General features: G+C 38.6%; 2 protein-coding genes across 10 annotated transcripts; both read left to right on the top strand.

Annotated features, from left to right (window-relative positions):
• The first annotated feature begins 89 nt into the window (after positions 1 to 89).
• On the top strand, positions 90 to 11,798 carry ZNF615 (zinc finger protein 615). 3 transcript variants are annotated; one of them, XM_045532629.1, is made up of 7 exons: positions 90 to 189; positions 583 to 675; positions 839 to 939; positions 3,710 to 3,906; positions 5,278 to 5,404; positions 5,685 to 5,777; positions 9,151 to 11,798. In XM_045532629.1, exons 4-7 carry the CDS (start codon positions 3,886 to 3,888, stop codon positions 11,055 to 11,057), a joined length of 2,148 nt encoding a protein of 715 aa, XP_045388585.1. In that variant the 5' UTR covers positions 90 to 189; positions 583 to 675; positions 839 to 939; positions 3,710 to 3,885; the 3' UTR covers positions 11,058 to 11,798. The 3 variants fall into 3 exon arrangements, with proteins under 3 accessions (XP_045388585.1, XP_045388587.1, XP_045388586.1); XM_045532630.1 differs by having other exon boundaries at positions 101 to 143; XM_045532631.1 differs by lacking the exon at positions 5,685 to 5,777.
• On the top strand, positions 5,717 to 27,968 carry ZNF350 (zinc finger protein 350). Of its 7 annotated transcripts, none has more exons than XM_045532645.1 (7): positions 15,693 to 15,860; positions 16,966 to 17,071; positions 17,375 to 17,514; positions 19,850 to 20,042; positions 20,903 to 21,029; positions 21,310 to 21,405; positions 26,103 to 27,968. In XM_045532645.1, the coding sequence occupies exons 4-7, from the start codon at positions 20,028 to 20,030 to the stop codon at positions 27,455 to 27,457; spliced, it is 1,593 nt and encodes a 530-aa protein (XP_045388601.1). In that variant the 5' UTR covers positions 15,693 to 15,860; positions 16,966 to 17,071; positions 17,375 to 17,514; positions 19,850 to 20,027; the 3' UTR covers positions 27,458 to 27,968. The 7 variants fall into 7 exon arrangements, with proteins under 7 accessions (XP_045388600.1, XP_045388601.1, XP_045388595.1 ...); XM_045532639.1 differs by having other exon boundaries at positions 15,696 to 15,860; positions 26,100 to 27,968; XM_045532642.1 differs by having other exon boundaries at positions 15,711 to 15,782; positions 26,100 to 27,968.

Genomic DNA, 27,968 nt, shown 5'->3' with positions numbered 1-27,968 from the left:
GCCACGGCGCGGAGGGCGCGGCCATCTTACTTCTGAGCAAACGATAGTAACGGAACTGCTTTTACGCAGCCGACCCTCGTTATCCGCTGTAAGGCGGTGAGGAGGCTAAGCGGTGAGACCAGTAACGGACGGAGTTCAGGGAAGTAAGTTCACGCGCAGGGCCGTCGCTGTGGTGGCTGGAGGAGAAAGGTCGGTGGCGGCTGGATCTGTTCGTGGACAATGGTGATGGGCGGGGGTCTTTCGGCGACCGCGTTGGTGATGTGAGAGGAATGACTCCGGGAGCCGAGCGTGGGTGCGTTTTCTATTGCAGGGGGACACTTTAGGGGTCCATAATGGGGTGTATGCGATGGGGGTGCCTTTGGCATTGGTCACAAGGTCCTCTTGCGGGTTTGTGGTTAAAAGATCTCTAGAGATCAACCACTGACGACCGAGGTCATTTTCGTATCTTTGCTGTTTATTGTCTGCAGGGCTCAGTGATTGCAAACTGGAGGGTTGGTTTGTCAGTGAATGCAGTGTGTGGTCCCGGGGCTAAATGACCGAGGGACTGTTTGGGGGTTTAACGTACGGAAGTTTCTGGTCCAGGTTTTGGAATTAAGCCGGATGGCGGTGGCGTTAGTGGTCCAGAGGTGTTGCTGCTGTGGAGGCTCCAGCCTTGGCTGCTGGAACAGACTTGATGTACGTTAACACTTCTCTTCTGCCCAATACCCTTCTCCACGACTAGTTTTTAAATCCCCTTTTGCACCCTACAACACTCCTTACTTTTGAACCCACAGAAATGAAATTTTTTGCCAAGATCAATGATCTAGCATATCTAAAACTAGTATGTTTTATATTTAAGATGCGGCTTTTACTCTTTGTCCTGCAAGTTTCCAGCATATTCCTCTCGGATATTTCTTTTCGAGTTCTTTCTGACCCAAGTAAAGTAACATCTCTGTCATGGTAAGTTCTGTTAGTTAAAGATAACCCATGTCAAATATTTAGTATATTTCAATTTTGTGCTTGGGTGTTATGTGCTTAATATAAATTACATAAATGGTACTATGATTTTCTTTTTCACCTCATGTGGTGTGATAAACATTTACAAATTATTTTTAATGTTTGAACCAGTGGTATTGAGTGGATTCACATTAAGTGTATGCATACATTTGCATTTAGGTATCATTTTTAAGAATATTTTATGATGATGCATTTACCTATGGATTTATTTTTCTGCCTTTCATCTCCAGTCTAGATTATTTACTTTTATTGCAGTGTGTTATTATTATTTTCTAACTGCCCTTTCTTTATAATAGTCTATAAAAAGTCAATGTGTTAGATATTTAATTTATATTTGATCATCCTATTAAATTTTTAATATTACAGTATTTTTTCTCACTGTTCAACATATTTTTGTGAAAAATTTCCAAGCTATAGAAATATTGAGAGAAGTTTCCAAGTTACCACCCATATGCCTACCACCTAAATTTTACCATAAACATTATATTAGATTAGCTCCATCAGTAATCTAAGCATCTACGTATTCCTCTGTTGAGAAATCATTCCTTTTTATTGTTCATTTTGATATATTTTAAATTAAGTTGCAGACATCAGCACCATACCTCTAAAAAATTCTACAGTCATATGATTAACTAGAATTCTATTAATAGCATTTTAGTTGCTTTCTTTGTTTACTTAATAAGGAGACATCTTATTTACAAATAATTTTGGCTAGGTATAAAGTGGAATGAAAGTGGACTTTGGAATAAAATGAACCTGGTTTTTCAATCCTGATTGTACTTCTTGCTCATTGTGTGATTTGTATGACGTGTGTCTGTTCTTTGTTAGTAAAAAGAGAAGTGAAAATCTCTTCCTTAAGGTTATCTTCCAGGGTTATTTGTGGTTTTGTCTTTTGCAAAATTTGTATTTATAACTCACGTTCTCTCTTCCATCCTCCTTCCTTGTTTCTTTCTCTTTTTTCTAATAATGAAAACGTTTTAAGTCATGAACTTACATCACTGATCTATGAACAGCACTTTTAAATGTAGAATGCTGATATTTTCTGATTTAAACATGTATGTACTCAATGAAAAATCCAATGAAGAAAGTAAAATGACCTGTCAACACCCTTTTGCCAATATTTCCTTTTCAGAAAGTCCCAGAAATTGAGTTTAGGCTTACCAGGGATACTTTTTTGGCAGCTTTCAATAGAATGTTAAATTTTGCGCAAGAAATGTTCTGCTCTTCAATACTGACTCTTGTCCTATGTACGCTTTAGGATGGTATAGGATTATTCTATTCAAATTTTGTAACCAGCCACCTGACTAAAGAGGTATACAGACATATTAGGGAAATACTGATAATTTGATCTTTCTTATACTCAGAAGTCATCTTTGATTATTTTTCCAAACTGCATTGCATTGAGTAATGTTTCTAGACCCAAATTCTTAACTCTGCCATTGTAATGTGAAAACAGCCCAAGACAATATGTTATAGAATGGATCTGGCTGTGTTGCCATAAGACTTTATTTACAAAACAGGTGGTCCAGGCCCTGACCCTTGATGTAGATAATCATGTGGCTCTTCTGTACTAATTCAAGTTTGGGCAATTAGAGCCCATGGACTAAATCTAGCCTAGTGCCTGTTTTTGTTAATAAAGTTTTATTGGAACCCAGCCATACTCATTTGTCTATTTTTTTGTATACTGCTGTTTTTGAGCTATGGTGGTAGAATTGAGTGGTTCCCACAGAAATTATAGGAAATGGTTTTTTTTTAATGTGGAAATAATGTTTTTTTTTAAAAATATTTTATTACTGACACTAGAGATTACAAATAACATATAAACTTTGTCAGTGTTATGGTAATTAGTATTTTGTATTCTCCTACTATACAGATATCATAAAGTACTTTTTCATTCACTATCCTCCTAATTTATATGCTCTTATGGTATATTTTAACATTTATGTATTAAAACCTCCTGAGATATTATTATCATCCTTATTTTTCCAGTCCATAGTAATTTAGGCTTTATCTTTTACCGGTTTTGTTCCTCTTACTCCTTCTTGCTCCTCTGCTTATGCTGGAAGCTTCTTTCCCTTTGCTTGAGGAATACTCATTAGCATTTGCTGTATTGCAGGCCTTCTGATGAAGAATTCTCTCTGGTCTGCCTGCAGATGTCTTTATTTAAGTTTTATTCCTCCAGGATATTTTTGCTGAATATGCTTTATAGATTTATACTTATAATACTTTGCAGGGAATCAAGACATGGATGGTGATGAGTAATTAAATAAGACAATATTTATTATTTTCTTAGGATGATGTTCTCAAATTATAGTATATGTACCTAGAATGTAAAAAGACTTGAAAAGGTAGATGGGCACACATGGTTTAAAAGAAAAAAAAATTGTGTGCGTCCTGTGTGTATGTCCTCTTTCCTAAAATTGGTCTGCCTGCGGATTCCCCGGCTGCTGGAGCATCACGTGGGGATGGTTCTCTCACCCACATTTTTTTTCATTACCAACAGTAGTCATACCACTTCCACTTTACAGAAGGAGATGTACCTTCCAAACATCCAGAATGTTATGTTTTACGAGCCCAGATATAAAATCTTCTGAAGCACTAAATAAAAGGACAGCTAGATATTTTGGGGCCTTGATTTAAGGTGAATACACAGCAATCGTGACAACTTCTGGGCCTAAAGAGAATGTGCCACTCAGAGTAATTTGCTCTTCAGCCCACAGGTGCTGAGAACAAGAGAAATCAAGCAAAGGAAGGAGGCAGAGATTCTACGACTTGAGTATCACCACTTCTGTGGATACCCTTGACTTGAGATTGAGATTTCTGAACAGAAATTTAGAGCTGATCCAGAGAGACAAAGACAGAGCATCTCAGTTAGCAGCCATTTCCCAAATGGAGATGATGCAGGCCCAGGTGACTTTTGGTTTGTTTTATTCTTTTCTTTATTCGCCAGTGGATTTTTAGAGGCCTGTAAAAATCATCACAATTAAACAGAAAAGTATAAATTGGGAATAGCAGGATCTGGAAAAATCTGTGTGTACAGTAGGATCAGGAATATATTGTTCGTGGGATTCATACTATGGGATTCATGTTAGAACATAATATGTAACTGTGCAGGACCTTGTGGGTTACATTTGCCATCAGCTTGTGTCTGATATCTCTGACAGCCATACAAGAGAATCATGGTAAGCTCCATCAACTGAGAGAAAGCAGACCAGTTTCTTGAGAGATGTTAATGTTTCACGGCACATAGTTCTGACGCTTACATAGGTCTTTGATGGTTCTTCACAGAGGTCATGTGGTAGATAGGTTGTTTTATTGTTTTGTTTTGTTTTTTTATGAGACTGAGTCTTGCTCTGTTGCCCCAGCTAGAGTGCAGTGGTGTCATTATAGCTCACTGCAACCTCAAACTCCTGGGTTCAAGCAATCCTCCTGCCTCAGCCTCCCGAGTAGCTGGGACTCTAGGTGCACACCACCACGCCCAAATAATTTTTCTATTTTTAGTAGAGACAGGGTCTCGCCCTTGCTCAGGCCAGTCTCAAACTCCTGAACTCAAACAGTCCTCCTGCCTCAGCCTCCCAGAGTGCTGGGATTACAGGTGTGAGCCAGTGTGCCCTGCCTGTAGGTGGTGGTCTTAACTGAAGCCTTCTTATAAATACAAAAGTAGGTTTCCTATAGCTGTTTCTTCATTGTGTCTAATAAGGTATTAATCCTAATAACGTACACATATAGATATGCATTTGTGTGTGTATATATGTGTTTATATATATTTTACTTTAAGAATAATTTTTATCCAATTTGCTTAATCATCTAATAATCTCTTGTGCTTCATATATGTTGTGTACAGTTTCTTTTTTTAAAATGTATTAACTATAGTTATTTAGTATGTATTATCTTGTGATACTAGCATCTGTGATTTCTTTATTACTGATTTTGATATTGGTTTGAAGGCTTATGGTGAATTTAAGAACTTATGTTATTAATCTACTTATAACTAGCTTACAGTTTGGTATTGGCAAATAGATGCTATACATTACAGATGTTCTTATGTTAGCAAGAGGGTTTGATGGCTACATATTACAGAAACTTCTTTGAATTTTCATCTTAGTTGAATGAATGGATGATTGCACAGAATATTTTACCAGGATTCTCATTCTATCACAATGTATTAAGAAAAAAACACCAGTTTCCTATATGGTGAAAATGAGCAGAATAACTTCCTTTACATTCTTTTCATATCAATGAAAGAATATCACTTCGTTAAACAGGACTGTGTTATTACAGGAATCCCTGACATTTGATGACGTGTCTGTGAAGTTCACCTGGGAGGAGTGGCAGTTCCTGGGCCCTGCTCAGAAGGACCTATATCGGGACGTGATGTTGGAGAACTACAGCAACCTGGTGTCAGTGGGTGAGGACAGCTGCCCCATGTTGCTCAGTGGGTGCCCAGTCAGTGGTGTTTATTTCTCAGCTGCTTAAATCTTTAGAATACCAGCAGTACTCTGCAGTGGTCGATTCTCAGATTCTTCTCTTGCCCCACACAAGAGGGTATAATTTACCCTCTCCTGAGAAAAAAGCCCTGATGTTAGAGATATGAAACCTGTTTAGTCTCTAAAATATAAGATTCTCCCTTCTGGACATGGCCAGCCCAATTGCATATATCTAAGTCTTCTATCATTTCCCGTGAACAGGGTATCAAGCTAGCCAATCAGATACACTCTCCAAGTTGGAACAAGGAGAATTGTGGACGATAGAGGATGAAATCCGTAGCCAGATCTGTTCTGGTGAGTGAGAGAACCAGCGAGGTGGGCAGCCACGGAAGTCATATTCTGCTCATGCAGAGCAGGCAGAGTGTCTGAGGATACAGCAGCCTCTTTCTTCCCATGGAAGAGCTCTTTTTCTTTGTAGAAGTATGGAGGAATATATACCCCTTTTTTCCTTCTGAGATCTCATCCCTGTTTATTTTGTATACATCTTGATTTTGTTTGCATAATTATCTTCTTCCTAGGATTTTCAAGTCTTCCTTTTCTTTCTCCACTGTCACAGTGTCGCTGGCTGTGTTACCAGCTCTCTTGCTATGAAATCCCACTTTCCAGGCACCTAGAGAGAATTTGAATGCATCCCCTTGTTTCTGACTACTACGCCTTCCTGTCCTATTAGAAAATAATAGTTTCCCTTCATAACATCCAAGCCCACCTGGGATGCTGTGCCCCATGATAACCTGGTCTCCGAGCATTTTGTGGTTCTTTAGCTTCTCTTATTCCCCCGTACGAGAATTCGCCATACATCTCTTTTCATTTTCTTTTCTATTCTCATAGCTCTTAATATACTCCTTCATTCTATGAGTTAACCTCTTTCTGTTCTCTGTAAGAGACTCCTAAATTGACTTCTCCCTTAATATTATCTAATGTGTACTTTATTTTTATGTACTTGTTTTCTTGGCAGCTGGCCTGTAACTTCCCATTTTGTGTTCGAGGAACATGAATCATCTTCCCTCCAAGAAAAACACTTTTAGCTATCCTAGTTTAAATTCACGGTCTCCTTCATGACTAGACATCTTAAATTCTCTCTATCCTGGCAGTACATCAAATGTTCTCTTACATGCTGAGCTCTCGTCTTACAGTTGTCTACTATTTCAGTTGACTAATTAGAAAAGAACTTTTAATATCCAGTATTATTTCTATCCCAAATCAGATCAGAATTTATGTCTGCTACAAGTTACTTCCTTCATAGTGTTGCCAATTCTGAACTTTCTTCAGTTCATTTTAGATGTTGCCACTGCATTCATTTCCCTATAGCTTGTGTTTTCTCACATTTTTTAACAGTGTTATTGAGACATAATGTACATGTAATATGATTCACCCATTTAAAGTGTATAATTCTATGATCTTTTAGTATATTCACCTGGTTGTATAAACATCACAATCAATTTTGGAACATTTAATAAATTATTCCCTATCCAGGGAAACTCACCCCAAGGCTGGAGTCTCTAGCCCCTCACAGTCATAATGAGACAATGTAGCCCAAAGCTTCAGGCATACAAAAACAGGTGTCTACCCTAAATAACGTTGTTGGCATAAACTATCTGGTATGGCCCAAAGCCTTGGGCATAAAATGATACTCTTACCAGGTAGAATGTTCCAGGGACTCTAAGCTTATCTTCCAGGAGCCAGTCAAGGCCATTTCTTTCTTAGGGATGTTCAGGGATAGAATAACCCAAGCCTCCTAAGTTAATACTTTATATTATTGTTCCCTCTTTCTGTAGGAATATAGGAGAGTATGATTCAATTAGGCCATTAGTTGTAGTCTTAACTGTAGTAGAATCCTTCATCTAAACTTGAGATGGATGCTTTGGGACAATTAGTTTAGTGGTGGTGTATAGAATGAAGAAGAATAACGAGTTTTTGGAAGTGATAACCACTCAATAGTCTATCACATTTGAAATCAAATACTGAGGATCTCACATTCTTTCCTTTTTAAAATTTATTACTATGGGCTGGGTGTGGTGGCTTAAACCTCTAATCCCAGCTCTTTGGGAGGCCAGCATAGGAGGATCCCTTGAGAACAGTAGTTCAAGACTGGCTTGGGTAACATAGCAAGACCTTGTGTCTACAGAAAAAAATATATATATATAGCAGGGTGTGGTGGTACACCTCTGTAGTCCTAGCTACTTGGGAGTCTGAGGTGGAAGGATCATTTGAGCCCAAGAGTTCAGGGTTACAGTGAGCTATGATTGCACTACTGTACTCCAGCCTGGGTGACAAAGCAAGACCCTGTCTCAAAAAATAAAAATAAAAACAAAATTAAAAAAAATTATTTCTGTTAAATTGACAAAATCATATATCTTTATTGTGTACAACTTGTTTTTGAAATATGTGTACATTGTGGAATGGCTAAATTGAGCTAATTAACGTATGTACTACCTTACATACTTACTCTTTTTTTTTTTTTGGGGGGGGGGGTTAGTTAAAATCTACTCTCTTAGCTATTTTCAAGAGGCCCTCACATTCTTATTTACCACTCTGGGATATTTGTTCTGTACACCTGGATCACCAGTCATGTACCTGGTTACAGTAGTCAGTGTTTAGTTCATTTCAGAGGGCTTCACAACTTCCAAAACTTTACATTGTTGGAATGACTAAATCCTTGGCCCTGTGCCTTCACCTTTTTTTTTTTTTTACATGTTTCCAAATACAGTCTCATCCAGTACTCTTTCTTTGAATAATTTGTATACATCCACATTGCTATTTCCAGATAAGACCTTTTCCAAGATTTATACGTTCAACCAATTTCTTCATGTTTGTACTTGGATATGTAGTAATCATCTTAAACTTTATATGTTTCACAATAGATGCTAGATGCTACATTTGCCCTTCATTCCAGACTTCAGTAATACTTTTTATTTCATCATGAGGTTTTTTTTCTCCTACCTGGTAGCTGAGGCCATATAATTTTTGGAATAATCTTTGAGTCCTCTCTTTTATTGACCCTCTTCCCATTTCTCCCTTAGAACCCTTTAATGAGTCTTGTCTTTTCTTTAACTATATCCTGATTTTCTCCACCTCTTATGTCTTCGTTGTTCCATTAACCACATTTCACAAACTACAGTTACCTTCTTTATTTCTTTGCTTTTTTGTTAATTCATTTTTCCATAACTAGAATTAAACCTTTGTGAAAATAAGACATGTTTTTATATCTCAAATGTGAGCATAGTGACTTACACATAGATGTCATTCAAAAAATATTTGTAGAATAAATGAACGTAGCCCTTGTCCTGTGGGATTAACCTGTGTAGTCTGTTATTTCTTCAATTTCTATGATCTGGTGTCTCACCAAATTCTGGGGTTCCCTACTAAAAATGACCTGTTAATATTTGACTATCTGTACATTTTGTAAAGACTGATTTAGAAAAGCGACCAAATCTATATACATTATGAATTATCTAGCCTTGTTTGTACACTTACTGCTTTTGCTTTTTGGTGTTTTCATATTATTGGGTTTTGCAATATGCAAGAGATAAGAGATATACATATATGGAATTTCCTTTATACTAATATAGAGTTGTCACTAAAGAGTTACTTCATAGCAAGGCATTTTTTAAACAGTTTTACTCTAAAGGAAGATGACAGAATGATTCGCTGTTCTCTTCTTTCCCAGACATCAGGAAAATTGATAATCCTCTGCAGCATCACTTGCAAAGTCAAAGTATTCAGAAGAGAGGTCATTTCCTGCTAAAGCAAAATTGTGATATGTTTGACTTACATAAAAAACCTTTAAAATCAAATTTTAGTTTTGAAAATCAGAACAGAAGCTGTGACCTAAAGAACTCTACTGAGTTTAATGGAGATGGGAAATCCCTTTTTCATGATACTCATGAACAATTTTCTTCTGAAATTAAATTCCCTATAAGTACAAAACCTATAAAAAATAAATCCCAAGTCATTAAGCAACAGAGAACTCCCAACATAGAGAAAGCTCATGTATGCAGTGAATGTGGAAAAGGGTTCATCAAGTTGTCTCAGTTCATTGATCATCAGAGAGTTCATACTGGAGAAAAACCTCATGAATGCAGTATGTGTGGGAAAGCATTCTCCAGAAAATCCAGGCTAATGGAACATCAGAAAACTCACATAGGACTGAAACATTATGAATGCACTGAATGTGACAAAACCTTCCTCAAGAAATCACAGTTCAATATACATCAGAAAACTCATATGGGAGAGAAACCTTATACATGTAGTGAATGTGGGAAAGCTTTCATCAAAAAGTGTCGACTTATTTATCATCAGCGAACTCACACAGGAGAGAAACCCCATGAATGCAGTGTATGTGAGAAAGCCTTCTCTACAAAGTTTAGTCTCACTACACATCAGAAAATTCATACAGGAGAGAAACCTTATATATGTAGTGAATGTGGTAAAGGCTTTATCGAGAAGAGGCGTCTTACCGCACATCATCGAACTCATACTGGTGAGAAACCCTTTGTGTGCAGTAAATGCGGGAAAGGCTTCACCTTGAAGAACAGTCTTATCACACATCAGCAAACTCATACAGAAGAGAAATTATATACATGCAGTGAATGTGGAAAAGGTTTTTCAGTAAAGCACTGTCTTATCGTACATCAACGAACTCATACTGGAGAGAAACCATATATATGCAATGAGTGTGGAAAAGCCTTCACCTTGAAGAGCCCTCTAATCAGACATCAGCGAACACATACAGGAGAGAAACCCTACGTATGCACTGAATGTCAAAAAGGCTTTACCATGAAGAGTGACCTCATTGTACATCAGCGAACTCATACTGCAGAGAAGCCATATATATGCAATGATTGTGGAAAAGGCTTCACTGTGAAGAGCCGCCTGATTGTACATCAGCGAACTCATACAGGAGAAAAACCCTATGTATGTAGTGAATGTGGAAAAGGCTTTCCAGCAAAGATCCGGCTAATTGGACATCAACGAACTCACACTGGAGAGAAACCTTACATATGTAGTGAGTGTGGAAAAGGTTTCACTGAGAAGAGTCACCTCAATGTACATCGGCGCACTCATACAGGAGAGAAACCCTATATATGCAGTGAATGTGGCAAAGGCTTAACTGGGAAAAGCATGCTCATTGCACATCAGCGAACTCATACTGGGGAGAAACCATATATATGCAATGAATGTGGAAAGGGCTTCACCATGAAGAGTACTCTAGGAATACATCAGCAAACCCATACTGGACAGAAACCATACAAATGCAATGAATGTGGTAAAACCTTCAGGAAGAAGACATGTCTCATACAGCATCAGAGGTTTCACACAGGAAAGACTTCCTTTGCATGTACTGAGTGTGGAAAATTATCTTTGCGCAAAAATGATCTCATTACACATCAGAGAATTCACTCAGGAGAGAAACCATATGAATGTACTGAGTGTGGGAAAGCCTTCACTACAAAGTCTGGGCTCAATGTTCATCAAAGAAAACATACAGGAGAGAGGCCCTATGGTTGCAGTGATTGTGGGAAAGCTTTTGCCCACTTGTCTATCCTTGTTAAACACAAGAGGATTCACAGGTAGTCATTTTGAGAAAACCTTGCCAGTTGTAAGTCCTCAAGATATTATAGTATTTCAAAGAATAACTTAATGATTGCAGAATACGTGGTCATGTAATTAGTGATCAGTTACCTCATGTTTTATGTCAAAGAAAACATGTATACACACAAATAAAACATGTACAAAACAACTCCAATACAATCAATTTTGATGAAAATATTTTGGGACATTATGTTGAAAAAATGTATATTGAGAAAAATTCTACAAATGTGGCTGAATAGGAAAACCTTACATGGCAAGATAGACCCTATCAAAAGTAATCATAGATCTTAACTACTAATAATAAACTAATTGGTGAAAATGTAATAATTATGGGAAAACCTTTGCCCAGAAATATGACCTCAATAGATTGAGAGAGTTCACGCTAGAGAAATACTTTCCTATGGTAAGGAGTGTGGCAGGGTTTGCAGTAAAATATTTTGCTTCATCATTTGCAAGGAAATAATGTAGGAACAAAACTTATGAACACATGCAATGTGGAAGATCTTTGGAAAAATATCAGAGAACTTAATGAAGGAAAGGAGCCTTGGCAAAATGAATGAGACTTCTTTGTCACAAGTCTAACTTTAGACAGTACACCTCAGGTGCATTTGGGAACAGGATACCTTGAGCCATATTTCTAGTTGCCTTGTCACAGATTTTATATATTTTAAATTGTGACAGTTTCTTCATGGATTAAATTTTAATATACACAATACAGGAGTATTCTATGCCTGCCTCTTTATTATATGATTAATTCTTGCATTTCTTTGGTTCTGTGTTTGTGTTATTTCAGAATACTTGAAGTACTTCAAAATGAAAAGATATATTCAGTTCATAAGTGTAATTGAACACATTTGGATGTGTTTAGGCTTCTAAGTAGCATCAAGTGATATGAAAATAATATAATGTTTTTGTAAGTCTTTATTTTGAAACAAGTTTAGATTCACAAAATCTTACTGAAATATTCCCAAGTTCCCAATTGCCCTAAATTCAGCTTTTTCCAAAGATAACACCTCACATAACCATAGTTCATTATTTAATACAGGAAAGTGAAATTGTTACAATACTGTTAACTGCCAAATTTATTTGGATCTCAACAGTTTTAATATGCATGAATTTTTGTTTTTTATATATAGTTTTAAGAAATTTTATCATATATATTGGTTCCTGTAACCACTACCACAATCAAGATTTAGAATGTTGCATCAACATAAACTCCCTCATTTTACTTTGTTAGCCACACCCTTTCCTCATTGCTAACCCTTGGCAATCACAGATCTGGCAACTTATGTTCACACAAAAACAAGTATGCAAATATTTTGTTTATAATTGCCATAACCTGGAAACAACCCAAATGTCCTACAGTGGGCAAGTAGCTAAATAGTGGTATGTCCATACCATGAAATACTCAGCAATAAAAAGGATAGAGCTATTGATTCACAAACCAACATGGATGCATTTTAAATACATTTTGCTAAGTGAAAGAAATCAAACCCCAAAGTCCATATATTATATGATTCCATTTGTGTGACATTCTAGAAAAGGCAAGACTATAAAGATAAAAATTAGATCAGTGGTTGCTAAGAGCAGGGGAAATAGAGATTGTTTGACTACAGAGGGATCTCCCTAGGGACTTTTTAGTGTGATGGAACTGTTTTATATAATACCGGAGGTATAGATATATGACTCTATGTACTTATAAAAACCCATCAACTGTACACCACAAGTGTAAACTTCATGCAAATAAAGAAAAAAAAAATCAGACCATTATGTCAGAGGAACCCAGGACAGACGCAGACTGTGACAACTGAATACAACTTTATTAGAAATGTATGACATAACCTGACCAAAGGAGATGAGAAAGAAAAGAGCTGTCTTGTGTTACTTTGGAAAATGTTATTTTGACTAGATATTACGAAGCTTAAGACAAAAAGAACTGTACAGTTGGCCCTCCATATTCTTGGGTTCCACACCTGTGGATCCAACCAACCACGGATTGTGGATCAAAAATTTTAACATAGCATTTATATAAATTGGCATAGTACATATAACTACACACATCCTCCTGTAAATTTTAAATAATCTCTAGATTTCTTATGATACCTAATATAGTATAAATGCTATGGAAATAGTTGTTATACTGTACTGTTTAGGGAATGACAAGAAAAATATGTCTGTACATGTTCAGTACAGATTTTTTTTATTTTTGCAGATACCAAAATATGTGGATGCTTAAGTCCTAGAACCAATCCTCCAGATAACAAGGGACAAGTGTACTTTATTTGAGGTATTGGGAAATTTTCTACAACGGGCCAGATAGTGAATATTTTAGGCTTTGAAGGCCTAAAATTCAACATGGTCTGTGTTGAATGATTTTGTTTGTTTTTAAACACTTTGAAAATATAAAAAATATTATTATTTCATAGGCCATAGAAAAGCAAGTTGTAGGTTAGATTTGGCTCACTGGCCATGGTTTGCTGACCCCTGCTCTAATAAACTTGTTTCTTACAGAGGCTTGGAATAGCAATTTGGAAACTATATTACAAACTCAGACAAACCCAGATTGAGAAACAACCTGTAAAATACTTGATCAGTAGTCCTCAAAATAATAGAGGTTGTGAAAAAGAGATAGGACTGTAACATTTATGTACCAGAGGGAACCAAAATGATATGATGTCTAAATGCAATATGATATCCTGGGTGAATCTTGGGTCATAAATGGAACATTAGGGGAAAACTGTGAAATCCAAACAGGATCTGAAATTTAGTTATAGTATTACACCAATGTTAATTTCTTGGTTTTGACTAATGTACCATGGTTACATAAAATGTTCACGAGGGGAAGCTGAATGGAGGGTATATGGAAACTCTCTGTAGCACTTCTGCACCTTTTGTGTAAATCTAAAATTTTCCCAAAATAAAAAGTATATTAGAAATAGGTATCATTTGATTTTATCACTTAATTTCTCATTATAAACATTCCATATTATAGAATGTTTATGTATGTATATATTTATTCACTTAGTGGCTGTAGTAATATACCAGGTAGGTGAACTAGTGGCGTGGTAACCAGAGTCAGATAAAATGTATGCTTTACATTGGGGTATAGTTGACAAACATAAAATATTTAATTACTTTCAGTTTATATTATGATCTTCTCATTATGCAAGATCTTATACTCTCTGTTGTTGTACCTTTTTTATTGTGTGGTCCAGACATGTCCATTTACTTTTAATCCCAGGTAGTTTAAAATTTTGCAATTATATTTGGTGTCTTAAAAAAAACTTCCTATAAATTTTGTACTGTAGAACAGCAATTAAGTTTTTACAGCGTTATAGTCATAACTTACATATTATTAATATTTACAAGTAGTAAGTGTATAGCTCAATGATGTTTAATAAGTTTATAGGGTTGTGCCACTATCATTACAATCCAATTTTTAGAACATTTTCATGACTCCAAAAAGTAATTGGATGGTTGTTTTGTTATTTTTGAGTTATGAGAGTTCTTTATTTATTTGGAATACAAATCCTTTGTCAGATGTCTAATGTGGAAATATTTTCTTCCAACGTATGGCTTCCTTTTTCACTTTCTTAAATGTTGTGCTTAGAAGCACAAGTTTTTTTTAATTTTAATTAAGTCCACTTTATTAATTTTATTTCCTTTTGTGGCTCATCCTTTACTGTCTTGTGTCAGAACTAACCCACGTTCATGAAGATTATCACTTGTTTTCTTCTCTAAGTTTTATACTTTTACCTCTTAAATTTAGGTCTATGATCCATTTTGAGTTAACATTTGTGAATGATTTAAAAGTCCTAACTCATTTTTCTGCATATGTATATTCAATTTTCCCAGTGTCATTTGCTGAATAGACTATCCCTATTGAATTGTCTTGGCACTTCTGCAAAGAAGCTCTTGACGTTAGTATTTTCGTACTCTCAATTCTGGTTTTGCTCTTCCCATTGGTTCCGCCCCTTTATAAGTCTCACTTTTAGTGGCCTTTCCGGAGGCCGCGACCCTGATCATAACTCAGGCTCCTCCCAGCCGCTTTTTCTCACTAGCCTGTCACGGCCCGCCTTGTACGGTACCACTTTCTCCAAATCTTTTTCTGTTTTTAAAAACCGCTTCCTGCAAGCCATTTTCCGCCAGATGCTTTCCGTGAATGTCCGCCTACCTGATGTGTTGCCTTTCCCCTTTCCACGAATCCATTTTCTGCTATACCGACACCTGAATGAACTATTGGTCCTTTCTAAACCTTAAAAAAAAAAAATTTTTTTTTTAAACAAAGCGAATAAAGGCTGTGGCAATATTACTTCCCCACCCAGCCCGGTAAACGCAATTTAGCCCGCCCCATATTTGCCTTGTAAAGCCTGAGTCTTTGAAAATCTGCCCATTTGCCTCCCGTAAGGGTCGAAGTGCCAGGGAACGAGGACGTTTCAGCGGTTTATCACCTTCCCCGACTGCGGCCCGCAAACCTGCCACTTTGCAGTCTGTACGTCAGCTCGTCGAATATGGCTGCTCCCGTGGGGCTGCGACCGGCTGGGCTCGGCCATTTACATCCGGAGACCGTGCCGGAAATCCCGTTGTCCGCGCTCCTCCAAACATTTGAGACCCTCCTGGGTCGCCGTAGGCGGACCGGGAATCAGCGCGAGGGGTCCCGAAGGGAAGGCGGTTGACGGAAGTGTAACGTTTAGGCCTTCCTTGTGGGTCTGGAGAAAATCAGTTCAGTGTGTGGTTTTGTCCCTGGAGGTTTTTTGTCTCCGCGGAGGTTTTGTCTCTCACAGGGTGAGGGAGGTCTGTGGACGTGGTGTGGCATGGATCCATGTAGTTCTCGGCGGGGGGACGAGGGGGAGCACCTGGTGGGAGTCTGTGATGCTCGTGTCTGTGGTCTGCGTGGCTTTGGTGTAGTGATCAGTGACCGTGGCCGGATGGTCAGGCTATGGGGTCTTTGCGGATCACTGTGCTCTTGAGGGATGTGGGTTTTACTTAGTGTACATGCGGCGTCTGGTTCGGGTTCAGGATTTAATTTGGGACTCAGTGATGTTGGAGTCCGGGAGGATGTTCATCACTTGAGAGTGTCTGGTGCAGGTTTCGGATTAATAAGGGGGCGTGTGGTCAGTGTCTGGTACAAGGGCTTGTGAGTGCGGAACCCAGGTCTTGGACCCTTGGTGGTTGGCCTGAGGTTCGAACCTGGCTACTGGGACAGGACAATACAAGCACCACCCCTAGCTTTAGTTCGAAACCATGTACCTAAGCTTCTCATCCACGGAGAGGCTAACTACAGACCGGGAGACTAGTTCAGCCACGCCCATCTGGTTATGTACTGTTTATGGCTGCTTTCGAGCGCAGTGGGCAGAGTTGAGCAGTTGTGATAGAGACCTTATAGCAGGCAAAGTCGCTTTGCAGAAAATGTTCCCCAACCTCTGCACTCACCTCTTAATATATAGTAGCAGTGGTGCTTGTCCGTCTGACATACATTCACACTTTCTGTTTTGCTAACAATGTCTCCATTTCGTTAAAGTATCCATCCCTTTGGCGAGGTGACCCAAATCTTACTTTATTAATCAGTCCTGGTTGGTCTTAGCCGATCATGGTGGTTCCAATTCCAATTGCTAGTTTCTTCTCCCCTCCGCTCCCCCCCCCCCCGCCCTCCGTGTTGATGCATGAGTAGCTAGTGTAAGTTCTGACTTGAAAATAAGCTTAGGCGTATGGTGCAATTCTAGCCAACTATGTATGTGAAAATCTGCCTGGGAGTTTCTGAGGGAGCATTTTCTTTTTAAAAATACGTCATTCTTTGAATTTCTTTTTGCATGTCAATAATGATAATTGTCTGAAAATAACCTTAATTTTGTCTTACTTTGGTAACGTTTATAATTTATTCTTATCTCAGTGCAATACAAAGTAGGAAAATAGGGTGGTAGCAGACATTCTTATGTTTTGTTAACTACCTGAAAATTTACCTGCTGTATGGTTTGGAGTTACCATCTTTCCTGGAGGTAGGATCATAAAATTATGAATTCATTTAGGATTTCAAATTTAATGACAAAGCATTCATAGTATTCTTTCAAGACATAAAAAAGTCTTTTATTGGAGTCATATCTTCCATTAGTTCCTTCTATTCTTTATTTGTGTGACTTCTCTTTCTTGATTCATGTCACTACAAATTTGTGTATTTTATGGGCTTTCTTTAAGGACAAGTTTTTGGTATTGTTGAGCTCTTTGTTAATTTTTCTAAATTTATATTTAAAATACACAATTTAATTATAAAAGCAATATATGTATAAACTATCATTGCCTAGGTCAAGAAATTGAATATTTCAGCATCATCTCGCCTCCTAAAAAGAAAAATAAAAAACAAAAAACAACAACAAAAAGAAATTGAATATTGCCAGCACCCCAGTGGTATTCTGTGACCCTTTTTCCATCCTCACACCTAAAGGTAATTGCTGTCCTGTATTTTTAGACTTTTCTTTATAATTTTACCATATAATTAATCATTCCTTATCGTTATAGTTAATTTAGTTTTGCCTATTTTGAATTGTGTATCAGTGGAATTAGACATCATTCATTTTCTTGTGTCAGGCTTCTTTTGTTCATTAATATATATATTCATGTTTGAAAGCATTTACTTGAGCCAAATTTTTTTTTTATTTCAGCATATTATGCGGGTACAAAAGTTTAGGTTACGTATATTGCCCTTGCCCCCCCTCGCCCCCCAATCAGAGATTCAAGCGTGTCCATCCCCCAGACAGTGCGCATCGCAGTCATTATGTATGTATACACCCATCCCCTCCCACCTCCCACATCTGTCTGACACCCGATTAATGTCATTCCTAAATGTGCTCTTAGGTGATGATCAGTGAAACCAATTTGATGGTGAGTACATGTGGTGCTTATTTCTCCATTCTTGGATACTTCACTTAGTAGAATGGGTTCCAGCTCTATCCAGGAAAATACAAGAGGTGCTATATCACTATTGTTTCTTATAGCTGAATAGTACTCCATGGTATACATATACCACATTTTATTAATCCACTCATGTATTGATGGGCACTTGGGTTGTTTCCACATCTTTGCAATTGTGAATTGTGTTGAGCCAAAATTAGTACAGCTGCCCAAGAAAATACTTTCAAGTTGCCTTGAGAACTGCTTTGTCTGGCTTTTGTTACAAGCAGGTTTTTGAATAAGGAGTGGGCTGACACAAAGTTGTGTGACAGGAATTCTCACTGGTTTACAGAAATAACATTATTAGTGATTGATTGGCTGTATACTTACTGTTCAACTATAGTTTACTAGTTATGGTGTCCAGGGTATGGCATTTTATGGCTACTGGGCTTCAGCCTAGAGCCGCACAGCAAGTGACTTCAAGAGGTAATTATTTAGCTCAAGCGGAGAGAGAGATATGACTGCTATCGCATTTAATGCCTCTCTGGGCCTGATAGTTTAAAGGGGCTCATACTCCTCAGATAAAAAGTTTCATTTCTTTCTCATTTATAAATTTTATTTTGTTTGTTGATGGTCTGTTTGTTCTGTCAATTACTGGGAGAGGTGTATTAAAGTCATCTTTTAGTCTGACTTTTATTGTTTTTTGGTCCATTTTTCTTTTGCTGTGTACATTTCAAGGCTATTATTAGGTGCATAAAAATTGAAAATTTCTGTGAATGAGGAGGTAAATTGAACCTCTTATCAGTGAGCACTGTTTCTCTTTTTCTCTAGTAATTCTTTGGGCTTTCTGGCCAATATTGGGTGAAAATACAGTTACAGCACATTATCTTTTGTTACTCTTTTTGTAGCATATTTTTTCCACTCTTTATTCCCAAACTTTCCATATCATTATGTTTCAGACATGTCACCTTTAACTGCATGTTATTGGGTTTTAATTTTTAATCCAGTTTGACAGTTTTGAGGCATTTATACTTCATGTGATTGGCTGGCATTCATGTTTTGTTTATACTTAATGTATAATACTTAATGTAATTCTTAGTGTGTTTTGTTTTAAAAGAGTTATCTAAATCTATTTTTTTTGCCCCACTTGTTCTTTGTTCTTTATCCTGTTCTTTTGCCTTCTTTTGGATGAGTTTCTTATTATTACATTTCCCCCTTCTGTTAGTGTGGAAATTATGTATGTTAAAACAATTACTAGTTTTAATCATGACACTAGAGATTACATGTAACGTGCAACGTCTGTCATATTCTTGTGTTAATTAGCGCTTTTCTATTCTTCTCCTCTAGAGCGCATCAACTTCATTTACCACCTTCTAATTCATATAATATTATTGTACATTTTACTACTCTATGTATTTCAAACATCCTAAGATATTATCAATATTCTTTAGAAGACAATGCTTATGATTGGTTTAGTACATTGTTTTCAAACTGAAGTACACAGACTCACAGGTGTACAAAGACTTTTGAAGAGGTATGTGAGCACACATGATTTAAAGGAAAACAAAGTCTAGAACCTCTCTTTGCATACAGTCGCTTTTGTAAAACTGATCTGCCTGAGAATTTACCTGCTTCTGAGGCGTGGAGCTCATTTCCCACATTGCTTCACAGTCATTCCACTTGGGCTTCACAGAATAAGGGCATGCCTCTGCCACATTCAGAATCATAGGCTATATTGGCCAGAGATATAAAATCTTTTGGGGCACCAAATAAAGGGATAGTTAACTATATTGGGGGCATTGTGTTAAGATAAGTGCCTAGGAGCAGTGATAGTATCTGGGCCCAGAGGCACTTTACTACTCAAATTGAATTTTGTCTTCAACCCACAGGTCCTGACTCCTTAGCAAAAAAGTCACCTGAACGAGGAAGACGTTACAGGATTTGGGTATCAGCATTTCTGGGGATGCACTTGATCAAAGACTGAGACTTCTGAACAGAAATGTAGAGCAGATCTAGAAGACACAAAGAGCATTCCAGTTGCCAGCCATTTTCCAGGAACAGAAGACAATGATGCATGCCCAGGTAGCTGACTTTTGGGTTGTTTTATTCTTTCCTTTGTTCCCTCATGGATTTGTAGAGGCCTATGAAAATATCAGTTCCATTAATATGAGAAATATAAATTTCAAAAAACAAGGTCTGGAGAGAAATAAACTTAGTCTTTAAACTTAACATCAGGCAAAGTCGGATAAGGAATAAATTACTAATTGGGGGACATCACACATGACTAGAGAGGATCCTGTGGGTTACAGTAGTTGTCAGCTTGCATCTATTATCTCTGACAGCCAACACTACAGGAGAATCATGATTTACATGGTATGCACTGGTTTGGAGGAGAAAACAGATTACTTCCTGGGGGATGCCAATATTTCATGGCACTTCAGTCTCAGGAAATTTCTTTCATAGTTTCTCCTGGAGGTGATGTGGTGGATTATGTCCTGAACAGCAGCCTTCACAGAAATGCTGAAGCAGGTTTCCTATGGCTCTTTTCTGGAAGGATTCCTTATGGACCTCTGTGGAATAGACTAAGGGAATTCAGTAAACACAGGGCACCAACATGAGTTGATTTCAGCCTTGTAGCAGTCTGGATTTATCCAGGAATGAAATTTAAACATCCTGGGAAAATGGAAGGATCCCAGGACTTTCACATGGCTCTCAGTGAACAGATAGCTGAACTGGTGTTTGAATACAGACTGGATATAGAGAGTTGAATGTACAGTTACAGAATATTTTATTAGGATTTTACTTCTTCCACAATGTATTTAAAGAAAGAACACTAGGTACATAGATGCAACCAATAGAGTAGAAATGAGCAGAAAAACTTTAACATTTCTTCCATATTATCAAAAGGACACCACTTCATTAAACAGGACTGTGTTTTTCAGGAATCACTGACCCTGGAGGATGTGGCTGTGGAGTTCACCTGGGAGGAGTGGCAGCTCCTGGGCCCTGCTCAGAAGGACCTGTACCGGGACGTGATGTTGGAGAACTACAGCAACTTGGTGTCAGTGGGTGAGGACAGCTGCCCTGTGTCACTCAGAGGGTGCCTGTCAGTGGCCTTTCCTTTCTCAGCTTCTGAAAGCCTTGGTGGGGCTGTGGGGCTCTGAAGTGGTGGTAGACTCTCAGTCCCCTCTGGTTTCAGATAAGAGGGCATATTTTCCCTTCTGAGAGAAAAGCCTTTACTTTGTAGGTGTGAAAATTATTTTGTCCTCAGATGTAACATTCTTTGGTTTTTACAGACCCCCAAGCCCAATTCATTGTGTCTGAGTCATCTGTCATTCCCCATAAACAGGGTATCAAGCCAGCAAACCAGATGCACTCTCCAAGTTGGAACACGGGGAACCACCATGGAGAAGAGAAGATGAAATCCACCGTGGAGCCCGTTCAGGTGAGTGAGAAGACCAGCCAGGGGGAAGGCCATGTAGGTCACATTCTAATCGGTCGGAGAAGGCATCACAGCTGCGAAAGGGGACAGTCAGTTCCTCCATGTATCTATCTCGCAATGTGAGACCCAAAAATATATCCCCTTGTTTCTTCTGAGATCTGATCCCTCTTTATCTACAACTTGGTTTTTTGTTTGCTTGCATGCTTTTCTTCTTCCTAGGATTTCCAAATATTTCCCTTCTTCATACTCTTTCACCTCCCTTGATATGAAATTCCACCTTCCAGGCCTCTCTCCAAAGAGAAAACTTTGAATGCCTCACAGTTTTTTGACTACTGCGCACCTTTCTGCCCCGTTGGGAAAGGCTGATTTCCCTTCCTACCACCCACCCTGTCTTGGATGCTGCATCCCCAAGGCAAGCTGGCCTTTCACTGGGCCTCGGCTTCCTTAGCTTCTCTTTTTCCTCACTCTGAAGTTCTCCAAAGTTTCTGTTTTCCATTTCCTCATCTGTTCTCCTCACTCTTGGATTTCCTTCATTCTAGTAAGTTAAGGTCCTTCTGTTCTCTGGAGGAGAGTCCCAAACGGACGTCTCCTTAATGTTATCTAACACCAATTTTAGTTTTATGTTGTACTGATCTTGATGTTAACTCACTCATGCTTTCCTAATAACTGCAGGGAACTGGAATCATCTTCTCTCCAAGAAAACCCCTGTAAGTTTAGGTTCTCCTTTACTCCTGTACACCCTAAATCCTGGCCATCCTGGCATTACCTAGATACAGAGCTCTCTTCTTTAAAGGTTTCTGCTGTTCATGATGAATTTTTAACTAAAAAAGATATCTTTAACATCCTGTATTCTCAGAGCCAGCCTAAACCAGGTCATAACTTTTGCCTACTTCCATTTGATTCCTTTATGTATTTACTGATTCTGAACTTTCATCTAGTTCATTGTAGATATTACCATTGTATTTGCTTTTGTTTTTTTCTCCCATCATATTCTGATGACACTAAGTCCCAGTTCACCATGCTACCTGTCAAATGACATTGAAATTCTTGTTTCAGTGATCTTTGTTATATGGTATCATCTTGCTCACACAGAGATTTCCATCTTCTTTCTTAAACTCTCCCCAGTGTGTTCCACACATGTGATTACTCCCTTGACTCATTCCTTTAAAAATTTTTATTTTTATTTTTTTTGCTAGTATAGTGTATGCTGGAGGATAGCAGCAGTGAGCAAAAACATGTACACAGTAGATAAAGAGCTTTCATTCCTAGAAGAGGAGACATAAACTTAGGTAACAACACTGAAGAGTACATGCCATGGCTGGGGCTACTCTTTTAGGAAAGGGAACAACTCTCTGAGCAGGTGCCTTTGAGCCAAGAGATGAGGGAAGTCAGTAGGCTGCTGGGTTAGGAGTGTTCCAAGTAGAGATGATAGCAAGTTTAAAAGCTCAAGCGTGACTGTGTTTGAGAAACGAAGGAGCCCATGTGGCTAGAGCAGAGTGTGCCATTGGGAACATGGTCAGAAATAAGGCCAAAGAGGCAGCAGCAGCAGCGAGAGAAGAGGAAAGTCAGTCATGTGGAGCCTGGAAATCCATTGCAATGAATCGTGATTTTATTCCTAACAAGATGAGAAAACATGATGACATCTTGAGTACTGGAATGACTTGAAATAACTTAGGTTTTAAGAGGATGACATAGGAAGCAGACAGTAGCAGGCAGGGGTGTGAGCAGGAAAGCCAGTCAGGAGGCTGCTGCGTCCTAGGTGGCAGAGAGAATGGCTGGCTTCTGTGTGGGTGGAGGGGTGAGTGTTGGTCAGATTCTGGATAAGCTTGTAAAGGAAAGCAGATGGGATTTGCTGTTTAAATGCGGAGTGTGAGAGGAAGAGATAGATGAAGAATGGTGAGAGTTTCAGGGTGCAAATTGCTGTAAGAACATTGAAGCAGTGTACCTGAATGATGAGTGCTTGGCCTCGGCACTGCACTTGTAGGAATAGGAATGCTTCTCTGTTCAGGTGCGTTTGAGCAGGAAGGTGAGGGATGTGAGTAGGCGGCCTGGGTGAGGAGGTTCTAAAGTCAATCAGTGGGAAGGTCCAAGGCCTGAGGCAGGAGTATGTCTGAGGGACTTTGGGAAGACTGCGCATAGAGCAGAGGGAGCAAGAGGGGAATGACTGGCGATAAGATCGATGGTAGCTTGGAGTTGGGGGAGGCAGGTCACAGAGGGCTGTTCAAGGACATTTCAAGACCTTGATTAGCAATAGGCTAACAAGATGAGGAAACATTTGGGAGTTTTGAATAGAGGAGGAGTGACATGATGTAATTTATATATATAATGGAATTATTATTATGTTTATTTATGTTTAAAGAATCACTTTGGCTACTGTGTAGAAAATAGACAGTAGCTGGTAGGGGAAGAAGCAGGAAAGGCAGGTAGGAGGCTGCTGCCATGGTGCCAGAGAGTGACTGGCTTTGGCTTGGGTGAAGCAGGTGGGTGTTGGGCAGATTCTGGGTATATTTATAAAGGAGGGCAGGTGGGACCTACCACTGATGTAGATATAAGGTGTGAGAGAAAGGAACAGATGAAGGGTGATGCTGACCTGTTTCGCCATGTTAACAAGAAAAGTGGAGCTGCCATTTACTGTGATGGAGATGATCTGGGGGAGGGATTTGGGTTGGGAAGTCAGGAGTTCTGTTTTGGAGATCAGAAGTTAGACACGCTTGTTAGCATCCAAGTGGAGCTCACTGCTGTGTCTGGATGTTTGAGAGGTTATGTCTGGAGATAGAAACTTGGGCTGGATAAGATCTTCTGGGGAGTGAAGGAAAGACAAAGAGCAGCCTTGGGCAATTAGAAATTAGGTGAGTAGCTGGTAAAATGGGCTGAGAGAGCAAGCAAGAGCTTAGGTCAGAAGTTCCACTGATGTCCTGTTAGTGGAAATTTCAGTAAATTGAGTGATCACGATAATGTAAATTCTGACTGTTGTGGACTTCATGTGTTTCTGAGTGGAATGGTGAAGTTGTAGGTACCTTTTGTATTTTTCTGGCTTCATTTTTCTGCTAAGGTAAGACCTTTCTAGCTAAGCCCTTGTCTTACCTTTTACCTGGCTGGCAGATGTTTAGCAATAAGGTACATCCAGATGTTCTAAGAAAAGTTGAAGATAAAGCTGCTGTAAGTCTTGGTTCAAAAGGAGGAAGTGGTCCATTTGGGCCCCTTAACTGATGCCAACCAAGACATATTATAGAATTATGGAGGAATATGACATTAGTGGCAAGACGAGAGATCAGGAGAAGAAAGTGAAATGGGAACAATCTGGGTCTATCCAGGAACAGCATGAAGAAAAAGGTGACAGTTCCTACAGCCATTGCAGCTGTTCATCTGCTTATAGAGACTGCATGCTCCACCACCCAGTTGTATATTACCTAAGGATCATTGCTTCCCTCTTTCTGTAGGAATGAAGGAGGATGTTACAGTTACCCGAGTGATTAAATGTTGATGACAGGAGGTTTCTAAGAAATGTGAGATTGGTGCTTTGAGAAAGTTGGCTCGATGGTCTACAGAAAGAAGGCAAATTATAGGAAGAGGATCACTACCCGAGAGTCTGTTATAGTTAACTCAAAATGCTGAGTACTGAACGGTCTGACTTCCCTGTGGGATAGTTTTTCTAATCACCAGTATCTGCTTATCTCCCTGGTCAGGAGGTTAACATTTGGTTTCCCTCAGTGGACTTTTCCCAGTTTCCAAACTGTAAATGATAGAATGACTGACACCATGGCCCTGTGCCTCCATCTTCTTTTTTATCTACACATTCTCTGAATATGATCTTCTCCTGTTCTCTGTCCCTAAATAATATTTATTTACTAAAGTTTTCCAGATTGAAATCTCCAGACAAGGCTTTTCTCAAGATTTATATATCCTTCAGACTTGGGTATATAATGACTGCCTTAAAGTTGATATGCTTCCAAATGTACACTTCATTTCCCCCTTCTGTCCTTCTGTGATTTTGCTTATCTCATTAAAAGGCATAACTAGCCCAGCAGCTCAAGCCAAATACTTGGCATATTCCGAGTCCTCACTTTCTTCATTTCCCTCATCTCATCTGCAACAGTGAATCTGTCAGTAAGCTTTGTTTTCTAAAAGGTAACCTGATTTCTTCCACTTCTGTCCATCTCCATGGCTCCTTCAAACCACTTTTTATAATTTGCTGCTTTTCTTGTGTCTTTCTTTTTTCTTTTAAGTGGTTTTACCAAACTACAGTGTGGGCTCCATGAACATAAGGAATATATTTGTGTATCCCAACACTAGCACCCATGGCTGGCACACAGCAGTCATTCAGTAAGGGCTTGTGGAATGAGTGAATCTGACCCTTTGAATGAGGTGGTCCTCCAGCCTCTGGTCTGCTGCTTACAATGAACTGTTTGTATTTTACAGTCTTTCCATATTTTGCAAGGCCTTATTTAGAAAGCAGTCAAATCTGTATTTATTCACTATGAATTATCTAACTTTGATTTTACATTAACTGCTTTACCTTTTGCATTTGTTTATATTGTTTTTTTTCCAATGTGCAGGGACCATTAAACATGGAGTTTTATTTACACTCATGTCATAGGGTTAGCACTAAAGAGACACTTCACATCATGATAATTTTAAAAAAGATACCTTTATTACAAATCAAGATGATAGAAAACTCATTGTTCTTTTCTTTCTAGAAGTCTGGAAAGTTGATGGTCATTTGCCAGAGCACTTACAAAATGAAAGCATGGTGAACAGAATGGAACAATGGCATGGACATAATGCGTTTGGAAATATTGTTCATCAGAACAAAACTCAGTTTCTGTTAAGGCAAAATCATGATATATTTGACTTAAATGGAAAAAGTATGAAATCAAATTCCACTTTAGTTAACCAGAGCAGAAGCTATGAAATAAAGAATCCTGCTGAGTTTACCAGAAATGGGGAATCCTATCTCCATGCTAACCCTGGACAATTTCATACTGAAATTAAATTCCCTACAAGTCGAAAACTCATCAGTGCTAAGTCCCTATTCATCAGTCCCAAGCATCAGAAAACTCGAAAAATAGAGAAGCCTCATGTGTGCAGTGAATGCGGGAAAGCCTTCATTAAAAAGTCTTGGCTCACTGATCACCAGATCATTCATACAGGAGAGAAACCTCATAGATGTGGTCTATGTGGGAAAGCCTTCTCCAGAAAGTTCATGCTCACTGAACATCAGCGAACTCATACAGGAGAAAAACCTTATGAATGCACTGAATGTGGCAAAGCCTTTCTAAAGAAATCACGGCTCAACATACATCAGAAAACACATACAGGAGAAAAACCTTATATATGCAGTGAATGTGGAAAAGGCTTCATCCAAAAAGGAAATCTCATTGTACATCAGCGAATTCATACAGGTGAGAAACCCTATATATGCAATGAATGTGGAAAAGGCTTCATTCAGAAGACATGCCTCATAGCACATCAGAGATTTCACACAGGAAAGACGCCCTTTGTGTGCAGTGAATGCGGAAAATCCTGTTCTCAGAAGTCAGGTCTCATTAAACATCAAAGAATTCACACAGGAGAGAAACCCTTTCAATGCAGTGAATGTGGGAAAGCCTTTACAACAAAGCAAAAGCTCATTGTTCATCAAAGAACTCATACAGGAGAGAGACCCTATGGCTGCAATGAGTGTGGGAAAGCTTTTGCGTACATGTCTTGCCTTGTTAAGCATAAGCGAATACACACAAGGGAGAAACAAGGAGATTCAGTCAAGGTGGAAAACCCTCCTGCAGAGAGTCACAGCTCATTACATACCAGTGATGTCATGCAGGAGAAAAACCTTGCTAACACCGTGACCACACAAGTGCCTTCTGTGGCTCCTCAGACATCATTAAACATCAGTGGCCTCTTAGCAAATAGGAACGTAGTCATCGTGGGACAGCCAGTTGTCAGAAGTGCACTTTCAGGAGATAACAGAGGACTTGCACAGCAGAGAAACCTTGTGAATGTGGTTGTGCCTTCAGTGATCAATTACGTATTATTTTATGTCACAGAAAACCCATAGGAAAAACACTCAGATATAATCTATGTGAAAAAGGGTTGAGCAAAACTTTCCAGTTCATTACATGGCTGAAAAGTATATACTGAGAGAAAATTAATAAATGCAGAGGCTGGGAAAGCCTGATAAACTCATCCTATCTAAATAGATGCTTTAACACAGAGGCACAATCTGATGTTTACCCAGACACATAAATAGTAATTGCTCTATTGTGCCAATTAAATGAGTGAAGGAGGCCTGAGTTCATTTAAGTGGAGGAAATAAGTACTGTGAATTTTTAAACAGATAAGATAATCAGTATCTGGAATGTTGCCATGAATGAAAAGCCACAGAAGTGGTTCTTGGGAAAAGAGTTAATATTGAATTGGTGGGATATGGGGCACATATGTGTTAATTCCATTTCCCCAGACCAGCGTGCAGAATTAATTGCAGGACTCACTTTTAGAACTTCATATTATGCAGAGGGACCTATGAAACAATAGCCTTCCACTGAGTCAATCTGTTCATTTAACAAATA

The sequence above is a fragment of the Lemur catta genome, chromosome 19 (assembly GCF_020740605.2).
Source record: "Lemur catta isolate mLemCat1 chromosome 19, mLemCat1.pri, whole genome shotgun sequence".
NCBI lineage: Eukaryota > Metazoa > Chordata > Mammalia > Primates > Lemuridae > Lemur > Lemur catta.
Note: the sequence above shows the minus strand (reverse complement) of the source record. Positions and strands in the feature narration are given on the sequence as shown.